This window comes from Stigmatopora argus, chromosome 1, assembly GCF_051989625.1.
Source record: "Stigmatopora argus isolate UIUO_Sarg chromosome 1, RoL_Sarg_1.0, whole genome shotgun sequence".
Classification (NCBI taxonomy): domain Eukaryota; kingdom Metazoa; phylum Chordata; class Actinopteri; order Syngnathiformes; family Syngnathidae; genus Stigmatopora; species Stigmatopora argus.
Genome location: NC_135387.1, coordinates 27,480,371 through 27,491,394, shown reverse-complemented (window position 1 = coordinate 27,491,394; position 11,024 = coordinate 27,480,371). Strand labels below are relative to the sequence as shown.

Below are 11,024 nucleotides of genomic sequence, written 5' to 3'. Positions count from 1 at the left end.
TCTCCCCCCTCTCTCTCCCCCTCCTCTCTCTCTATCTATCTCTCTCCCTCCTCTCTCTCTCTGCATCTCTCTCCCCTCTCTCTCTCTTTCTCTGTCTCTCACTTTCTCCCTTCCCCTTTCTCTCTCCCCCTCTCTCTTTCTCCCTCTCTCTCTCCCCCTCTTTCTCTCTCTCTGTATCTCCCCCCACACTCACAAGCCCCCCCTCTCTTACTCTCTCTCCCTCTCTCTCTATCTCCCTCCCCCCTCCTCTCTCTCTGGCTCCATTTCTCCACTCTCAAACACGCTCTCTCCTCCTTTCTCCTTCCAACTCTTCACAAACACCCGCCACCTTCTTCGTGGCTGTTCCTTATTCTTTTCTCTTCCTCTCTCTCACACTCTCTCTCTCCCCCTCTCTCCCCCTTCTTTTTTTGTGTGTGAGGAAATTTCAGATCCATCCCGCCTGCCCACCTTCCCTCCACCAGAGAGACGTTACGTCCAATTCCGAGATGCCGGACCCCCTAACTCCTCGCGACCACCCGACTCCAGCAGCTACATGTCAACATCTCCGGACGTTTATCACCCTGACAACGATGTAAAAAGATCGCGATAAAGAAAGAAATCCAGCAGACGAGGATGTTTTCTCCCCCCCTTTTTTCCCAACCCCAAATCTCTTTTAATCGCCCTCGAAGAAGAAATGAAGGTAAAGTTTGAAGGCTCGTTTATTGGCTTCCGGTTCACCTGTCCACCTTCACATTAGCGCCCACATTTTTTTTCCAACTCCAACGATTTTTTTCCCGATTTCCAACGAGTTAGACATTGTTTTTTTTCCCCTGCGATATCTCTTGGAGGAATTGACGTACGCCACCACGGCGAACATGGCTTAAAATATGTTGGCGTCACCACGAGAAGGAGAAAAGTCCGTCACTTGAGCGTCGTTAGCCATTGTTGACTTTTATCGATCGCCAATCGGAATGATCGAATACCCGGCGGATTGATATTCCGATTGACAAGGAGAACATGTGGATACATCGGAGTGCCGCCCGCAGGTAAGACGCCACTTTTCTCCCATGTTTAGCTGCATTTCAAAATGTCTCCTTTTGGTTAAAAGTATCTTTTTTTTAAATGTGTTTCATTGCTATACGTCATTGTGCCTGGAGTCTATTGATGGTCCTGTCTTGTCAACTACATTTTTCTTAATCAGGTGTGGCTGTTTTCGATGCATTTTTAAGCAGTTCATTCCTAACCTGACCACTACGGGTCGCCAAAGTAGCAATAAACGCGTGAGAGTCGAGATTGGCTCAGCCCCCCACCTGTGAGAGCACAGTCTGAATTATCAGGCTAATTACTAGCTGAAAACAACAACACCATTAAGGGATCTTTACTTTATTGTATAGAAAGAACAAAAATACTCTTACATTTCACACAATAACTGGTTTTGACGTTTATGGACGTCCAATCCATTTTGACCAGGAGGACATAATATCATAATATGAGCATTCTAGTCAGTCCTTCCATTTTTAAATGAATAAGACGTCCCTTTTTGTTGTTTTGGTAAGATATATTTGCATAAATTATGCAAAAAAATGTCTGCCAGGGCTAATATACATTATATTTTGATAGTTGATTATTCCCTGATTAAATTTTCTGCAATAAGTTGATTTATCAGCTCATAAATAGTACATATCATATGTTATTAACTATTTTTATACTCTGGAAATGTACAGTGGAACCAATAACGATCCACTGGGTAAAGTTGGACATAAATGTGATGTAATTATTGAATTATTTTGCATATGTAAAGGGAGATATTGGCGAATACGTCATTTAGATGCATTGCTGCGTTAATCAAGGACTATAGGATTCTAAATAATTAGTGTTCGTCAATTTTAAAGGAATATATCCTCATTTCTTCTTTTTAGTAGGCATCATTTTGGCAGCCCGAACAATGGAGCAGTTTTTGGAAATGTTCTCATTATGAATTTTATCACCAACATCAAACTCCAACTGTGTTTTTCTCGCTCCTCAAACAGCCTTCGATATCGTTTCAGCGTTCATATTCAGCGAGGGTGACAAACTAGCGCCTTGTTCGTCAGAAAAAAAAATTGTTCTGAGGCTTACGGCTGAATTGTCAGGAGGAAAAACTTCAGATTTTGCTTGAAGTTATTCAGGAATTTTAATTTTATTTAAAAAAAAACATCAAAATCCTTCTTGACTCCAGACAATCCAACAAAAATAGCTTTTAATCATTGAAATGCAACTTGATTGACCAGCAGACCTCGATTTCTCTCATTCCTGGTCCCACATTATGCTTATTCCATGCTTAAAATTCCCATCGGAACGGATTTAAGCTACAAAAATATCACTGGCAGAGACACTAGTTGCATTTCAAGCCAGAACTGGTGCAACTTTTCACATCAAAGGGTTAGTTAAATATAGGAAACAGTTCAGTTTCCATTTCAGGAAGAAAAAAAACGGACTTAAACTGCACGGTCAGGAATTAAATTCATTTAATATAGCCGGGTGAAGTCCTAACACACGTTGGGGTGCAAAGGTGGCATCACGGATATATCTGTATTGGTGTAATTTAGGTGGCCCCCTAATAAGATTCTATCAGGGTTATTAGCGATGGCCTCTCTGGAGTATGATTAACCCAATTTGCAATGAAATTGACTGTCTTGCTTCTCTGCAATTCTGTCCTCCAGAGACGTCTGGAAACTCCACTGTCATAAATACCCAGCGCACAGCAGTGCGTTCAATCTAAAAAAGGCCAAAAACTCATCGTCCCTGTGAAAAAGCACGAGACTCGACAACAATTTGCGGCTTCATCGAATCCTGCTGGAAAGCACTCTGTTCCCGAAACAACTTGTTTACCCGTATAGAAATGATAAAGCTACACACGAGGGTGTCGGGACATGAAGTTTGTGAGATAAAAACGTTTCAAAATCCAGGTGAATTCGGTCTAATCATCTGAAGGGCGAACCGAAATAGCGATACCGCATACCTGTCAACGTCGACTAATTGCTTCCCTTATTACTGATTGCAATTCCCCTTATTAAGGCATAAAAAATGTACAAATGCAACGCGGCCTATATTTACTCACAAAGGGTGCACTTAAAAGTCTACAATTTTGGACGGGGTGCCCAATTAATATGCACTAAATTCAAGATTCTGTAGATGTCGCTGTATTACGCTGATAGCTTGACTGTCTGGGTACATTGCTTGCTGATGCGCTATATTTATATAGTGAAAAGGGAATGCGGGTGCGCATATCATGCTTATAGGATGACTATTAGAGGTCAACAATTACGTTTTCGTCTGCTACCAGTGACCGAGACGATCCGGATTAGAGATGAAAGGGGGAAGACGAGATCGGTTTTACAAAAAACATACTTAATAAATATCCCGTACAAAAGTTGTTATACAATTTGAAATGATCAAAAAACGTATAAAATACGGGAAAAACGTATAAGTTGACAGGTATGATAATTGCAAAAGATAGAAAGGGGGAACAAAATCAAGATCTGTATCTGAAATTCGATTCAGGATGCACTAAATTCAAGATTCTCTAGATGTCACTGTATGACGCTGACAGCTTGACTGTCTGGGTACATTGCTTGCTAACGCGCTATATTTATATAATGAAAAGTGTGAAATGGGAATGCATTTATGCATATCATGCTTAAAGCATGACAATATTAGCAGTCGACGATGACGTTTTTGTCTGCCATCAGTGACCGAGACCACCCGGATTAGAGCCGAAATGGGTAAAACTAGATTGGTTTTTACAAAAAAACATACAAAAGTTGTTATACGGCTTACACAATTTGAAATGATGAAAATAAACGTACTTTAAAAAAGTCCTGTACAAAAGTTGTTACACAGCTTACACAATTTGAAATGATGTAAAAAACGTATAAAATACGGGAAAACGTATAAATTGCCAGGTATGTTATCGTCCTAGGTTAACGTAGAAGATAAGCAGCGTTTTGTTTGTGCCTTTCACGCAGAATGTGTTTAAAAGTGGAACGTGACTCCGAAACGGAGCTTATGCAGCTTCAGACATGAAGATAATGAGATGTTTTGCAACATTCAAACTTGCTCCACTGACCAACTCTGATAGCAAGTCGGAAGCTGATGAGTTTGCAGGATTAGTTCGACTATTCTCAACCCGTTAAAGGCACATTAAAACTCTCTTCAATGGGTGCAAAACAAAAGAGGACCATGACAAACAGGCTTAAGTAGAACAAAATAACGAGCTACTGAGAAAAAAGACACTTCTATAGTCTATAAATGATCTCCCGACTCCTAGAAAAGCTGTCAATTAATTCATTTTTTGTACCATTTATCCTCACGAGGGTGCCGGAGCCTGAATTGGTGGCCAACCAAACGAAGGGGACAAGGAGATGGCCAACCATTTACACTCAAACTCATCATGAGGAACATTTTACGGTGTTTAACTAGCATATTGTGCATGTTTTTTGGGGGTGGGAGGAAACCGGAGTACCCAAAGAAAACCCACACAAGCCTGGGGAGAACGTTGTGGGATTGAACTCTCGATCTGAGAACTGTGAGGTCGATAAGATAACCACTCACCCATCAGGCTGTCAATTAGGCTTTGTCAATTATTTTGGCAGCCTATTTACATCCTCCCTTACCCCAAATAAAACCACCAAAATGTGGCTCGCGACAAAAAAAATGATTTTGAAACCCCTGAATTAAAGAACGGCATGGTAAGAAAATTATTTTTTAACCCTTTGAATGTCTGAGGCTGGGAGATTTTTCTTTTCTTTTCATTTACTCATTCATTTTCTGAACCGCTTTATCCTGACTAGGGTCGCAGGGGGTGCTGGAGCCTATCCCAGCTCAGCTGACTTCAGGCCAGAGGCGGGGGACACCCTGAATCGGTGGCCAGCCAATCATAGCTACGGCAATTTAGTGTCCAATCATATTTTTGGAATGTGGGAGGAAACCGGAGTACCCGGAGAAAACCCACGCAGGCCCGGGAAGAACATGCAAACTCCAGTCATTTTCTTAAAATTGTGTTTTAGGCAGTCATTCTCTAGGTTTTGGCAACAGGATATAGCAAACCCGGAATGCAGGCGAGGGTTGAAAACCAATCTGACTCGGGCCTTTACAGTGACAACAATATCCTTTAAATTATTTGAAAATAATCCCGTATATGTCCCTTTTGTTTTCGCCAATATTTTATTAAACTGCGCCTCATCAAACCTCGATTTTTATTCACGGTGACCTTCTCAAAAATATGTGTGCGAATTGGGCGCTATGAAACTGCTGTCCCGTGACCAGACCTCGAATAAATCGCAAAAAAAACGGATTGTCTAACCTACAGCGTATGTCCATTATATATTGCAGTTCAGTTGCATGTACTTTAGAAAATAAAAAAATAATAATTCAATATTTCGTGCTCAGCAATTACATATGCTTTGACAGGCGGATATTTATGATCCTGTAGTGACTACTTATCTATGTTGTCTACGACTTATTTATTATGTTGACGACTTATTTATTTAGGATTTATTTATGGATTATTTGTGCATTATTATTTATTGATTATTTATGTGTTTGTTTGTTGTGTTGACTACTTATTTATTTAGGACTTATTTATGGATTATTTGTGTATTATTATTTATTGGTTTCTTTATCTGTTTGTTTTTTTGTGTTGACTAGTTATTTATAGAAGAGTTATATATGGATCATTTGTGTATTATTATTTATTGATTATTTATCTGTTTGTTTGTTGTGTTGACTACTTATTGATTTATGATTTATTACTTATTTAGTTATGATTTATTACTTATTTATTTATGATTTATTACTTATTTATTTATAATTTATTACTTATTCATTGATGATTTATTACTTGTTTATTTATGATTTACTACTTATTTATTTATGATTTATTACGTATTTATTTATGATTTATTGCTTATTTATTTATGATTTATTGCTTATTTATTTATGATTTATTACTTTTTCATTTATTAATTATTGCTTATTAATTTATGATTTATTACTTTTTCATTGATTATTTATTGCTTATTTATTTATGATTTATTGCTTATTTATTTATGATTTATTACTTTTTCATTTATTAATTATTCCTTATTAATTTATTACTTTTTCATTTATTATTTATTGCTTATTTATTTATGATTTATTTATTTATTATTTATTGATTATTTATTGTTATTCATTCATTTATTTTTTTAACCGCTTCATCCTTACAAGGGGTGTGGGGGGTGCTGGAGCTTATCCCAGCTGACTGGGCATGAGGCAGGGACACCCTGAATTGGTGACCAGCCAATCACAGGGCACGAGAAGATGGACAACCAATCATAGCCCAGGACAATATAAAGTGTTCAACCCGTCTACCATGCATGTATTTGGAATGTGGGAGGAAACCGGAGTACTTGGAGAAAACCCACACCCCGCCGGGGAAAACAAGACAAACTCCACACAAGTGGATCGACCTGGATTTGAACCCAGGAACCCAGAACTGTGAGGCCAACATGCTAACCACTCACCTTGGCCACATTTCTCTAAAATACCATCAAAATTTGCCCAACTCGCCCTGAGATTACCGGAACATTCCATTGTTTTCCATTCTTTTGCCGCCCGGAGGCTCATTAGCACTGCAACGAATACCTTCTTTAAAGTTATACAATTAAGAGAATCATGCAAAAAAAGCCGTGGGCACTGTTCCTGACAATTTGGTGTTCTTTTTGTTCCTCCTTCTTTGAATTAGACTTGAGCTTCACCAGAGCAGCAAATCAAGGAGATTCTCAGCCATTCCACTTTCCGTTTGTTTATTTAGCGTATTTATTTAGCCCCGCGTTCCGCATTTTCAGCCGTCGGTCTTCAGAGGCAATCCGTAGATGGTTTCAACCCCTCGCAAAGGCAACTGTAATGTTTATCTCCTCAATACAGGATATGTACTGTTGAGAGCTTAACTTGACACCCTTGATCCCATTTTTCAAGGCAACAAAATAGCTATTCAATTCTGGGTCGGGGGGTTTGGGGGGGCAAGTAATCTTTGGACAAATGCATTACAATAATTATAGAAGCCGCCAAAAAGTGGATTAGCCAGTCACCTGTCGGAATATTATTTCCTGCCGAGATTTTTGAGAATGGATTTAGGCAACGCTGGGATCAGGTGGAGAGACGTGTGTTGTGAATGTGGGTCTTCACTGCTCGTTATTTACAGAAAGCAGGGGTGTCAAAGGTGCGGCTCCCGGGTAGGAAGTGGACTGCTAGGGGTTCCGATTCGGTCTACGGGGGTTGTTTTGTCTGACAGAAACTAGTTGGAGCACACTTTCTGTAAATAAGGAATTAAATGTTTTGATTTTTTTCTTGACTAGGGCGCCATAAAACCAAAAGTTGTGCACTTTGCTCAATTTCCTATTTGTTCATTGCCCCCGCTGTCAAAATGGTGCCTTCAATATCAGCCAATGAGTTAATAGGGAACCCCCTAAACCAACAGGAATCCGGAAATGCCCCCAAATCACAAAATTGACTCACACACACATATATATAAATATATACATATATGTATATATATATATATATATATATATATATATATATATATACATACATAAATACACATATATATATATATATATATATATATATATATATATATATATATATACACACATACACACACATACACATACATATACATATGCACATACAAATACATATACACATACATATACATATACACATACACATACACATACATATACACATACATATATAAATAAACTGGGATTGGCTGGCAACCATTTCAGAGACTTTTGAGGATAAGCAGAATGTATGTTTTTATATACCTGGATGAATGGGAATATTTCAGGCGTCGCTGATATGAGTCTTTTCTATAAAAAGATCATTAATCAAGCCTGAATAAGATAAGCTACACCTATTGACAAAGGTCTTCATTCCGCCTCCTATTCCCTTTAAGCTGCTTTCCCAAGTTAATAGCATTGGGAAGAGCAGAGAGGCGCTGATTTGCCCTCATTTTGTTCATGTTAACCGTGAAAACAAATTCCCTTGGTGATTTTAGAAAGGTTAGACTCATTTCCATTAGATATTTTAGATCAGTGTCTGTTTTCCTTTAAAAAAAAAGAAGAATTAAAGATTTTTTTCTTTAAGAGACAGCTTTTTAGAGATATTCAGGATTTTTTTTCTTCTGATCCGCCTATTTATTCCAAACTTCTTTTGAAGGTCAGTTTGGTTTCTGAAACATTCGGTAGTGTTATGAAACTGGATCACTGTAAAGTCATTATTTCAGATGACAGAGTGTTGACGGAGTTGACGTCAAAACCATGTCATAGGATTAGTCATTAGATATCTTACAGATGGCCCGGTGGATGAGTGGTTAGTGTGCCGATCTCACAGTTCTGAGGTCAAGGGTTCAATCCTACTTTGTGGAGTTTGCAGTTTCTCCCCGGCCTTGCATGGGGTTTCTCCGGGTACTCTGCTTTCCTCCCACGTCCCAAAAACATGCATGCTAAGCTAGCTGGTTGAACGCTCTAAATTGCCCCTAGATATGAATGCGAGTGTTAATGGTTGTCTGCCTCCTTGCAAGGGGCTGGCAACCGTGTCAAGGTGTCCCCCGTTGGGATTGGCTCCAGCACCCCCTGAGACTCTTGTGAGGACAAGCAGTTCGGAAAATGACAAAATTAAAGAGATCTTACATTTGAGCAAAATTACTGCATCATACCTGTCAACCTCGGCCAATTGCTCCCCTTATTAATAATTGCAATTGCCCTTATTAAGTGATAATAAACCGTACAATCGCATCGCAGCAATATTTACTCAGATAGGGTGCACTTGAAAGTCTAAAATTTTCTCCAAAGTGGACGGGGTGCTCAATCAGTCGGTGCACTAAATTCAAGATTCTGTAGATGTCGCTGTATGACGCTGACAGCTGGACTGTTTGGGTACATTGCTTGCTGACGTGCTATATTTATATAGTAAAATGGCGGATGTGTGAAAGGGGAATGCGTGTTTGCATATCATGCTTAAAGCATGACAATATTAGCAGTCGACAATGACGTTTTCGTCTGCTACCAGTGACCGAGACGATCCGGATTAGATCCGAAATGTGTAAAACGAGATCGCTTTTACAAAAAACGTACTTAAAAAAATCCTGTACAAAATTGTTATACGGCGTATACAATTTGGAATGATAAAAAAAAAGGATAAAATACAGGAAAAACGTATAAGTTGACGGGTATGCTGCATGTATGCTACTATGCTGCTTCTGTTTACATTGGATCCTTTTAGCTTACCAATACTTCTGAAACAGTTCAGTTTAATGTCAACTCCCCAAAAAAATCAGGGGGAAAAGATGTTATAATTGTTGCTTAGCCTAATCTGAATCAGTCCCAACGCACAATGCGGAGGCAAGACAAAGGAGCTCCTGTCCAAATTTGTTATTGCCGACGTAGCCGCATTTCAAGGAATAGACGATTTACGGAGTTATTTTAGTCTTAAGCAGGAAGGCATTTTTTCATAGCCAGCATGGAAATGGCTCGACAACAGTAGCTCTGACCAGAAAGAGGAACATTTATTGTCGTCCATGAATTATAGTTCCATCCAGTCCTAGATATTATTTGGAGATTTGAAAGCCTGTTTTAGAGTGACCCGAAGCTTGGGAAACTTTAAGGAAGCACATTTATCAAGGCATTCCCTGCTGTAACTTTGTATCGTAAAAAGTATTTCTATCAAAAAATCAATATGTCTCTGCTATTCGCTATTTTGCTGGTCTGAAACAGAATAATTTCTCTTTGGAGACCTGAAATTCACTTGCGCTGAGCTGCGTTGCTCAAAATGGCCACCAGGGTCCATCCCCGCAGATCCAATGGATGCTTTGGACGATCTAGATTAGAGCCGAAATGGGTAAAATGAGATCGGTTTTACAAAAAAACGTACTTAAAAAAATCCTGTACAAAATTAACATGAAAAAGGCAGAAATGATTGAGGCGTGTGCGCATATAAGGCTAAAAAAACGACAACATTAGCAAACGAAAATGACGTTTTCGTCTGCTACCAGTGACCGAGACGATCCGGATTAGAGCCGAAATGGCTAAAACGAGATCGGTTTTACAAAAAACGCACTTAAAAAATCCCGTAAAAAATTGTTAACGTCAAAAAGGCAGAAATGATTGAGGCATGTGCGCATATAAGGCTAAAAAAATGACAACATTAGCAATCGACAATGACGTTTTCGTCTGCTACCAGTGACCGAAACGATCCGGATTAGAGCCGAAATGGCTAAAACGAGATCGGTTTTACAAAAAAAAAACATTTTTTCCCGTACAAAAGTTGTTATACGGCGTACACAATTTGAAATGACAAAACGTATAACATATGGGAAAAGGTACAAGTTAACCGGTATGCATTTCTGTTTTTATTGGCCTCTATACTACTTACTGTATGAATCCTGGCGAGGCCATTGTTGTAATTTGATGAAGCAGTCAAATGCATCTCTCTTTGCCAGTAGCTTCCTTGTCTCCCCTCACAACGAGCTGTGAAAGGGAAAGTGCCCTTCTTCCGTGGCCTGGATGTTATCAGACAATCCAACTCTGCGGCCCCCCCGGAGGGCAAAAAATGGCTGCACAGCTCTTTGCTCGGACTGGCTTTTCTTTTGCAATCTGTGTTGCTCTCTTTAGGTCATATAAATGCATGTTTCTATCCGTCTATTTTAAGTCTTCTCCCCAGTGTGAAATGCTTGTCCTCCAGGCTGGCAGAATTAGGGAAGTGTATAAAAGCACCATGTAAAAAAAGCCTTGCTAGGAGAACTTTAGTGTTCCTGTATTCTGCCTGTATGAATCTTTAGAATTGGCTCAATAGAGCAACGCAACTATCGGGAAAAACTGAGTTATACCATATTTTCTCGCATATTAGCCGCTTCCGCGTATAAGCCGTACCCTTTAAATGGCCTTAAAATCGTTGAATTTTACATTTTCAAGCATATTAGCCGCTTCAGCGTATAAGCCGCACCCTTAAAATTGCCT

At 39.2% G+C, this 11,024-nt stretch overlaps 1 protein-coding gene across 3 annotated transcripts in view; it reads left to right on the top strand.

The window, feature by feature from the left end:
• The first annotated feature begins 265 nt into the window (after nt 1–265).
• ajap1 (adherens junctions associated protein 1) overlaps nt 266–11,024 on the top strand; it is a 41,676-nt gene continuing 30,917 nt past the window's right edge. For all 3 annotated transcript variants that reach the window (XM_077613873.1, XM_077613886.1, XM_077613878.1), the window contains exon 1: nt 266–1,025. In XM_077613873.1, coding sequence (XP_077469999.1) covers nt 997–1,025 — 29 coding nt within the window. In that variant the 5' untranslated portion in view covers nt 266–996. The remainder of the gene's footprint in view (nt 1,026–11,024) is intronic.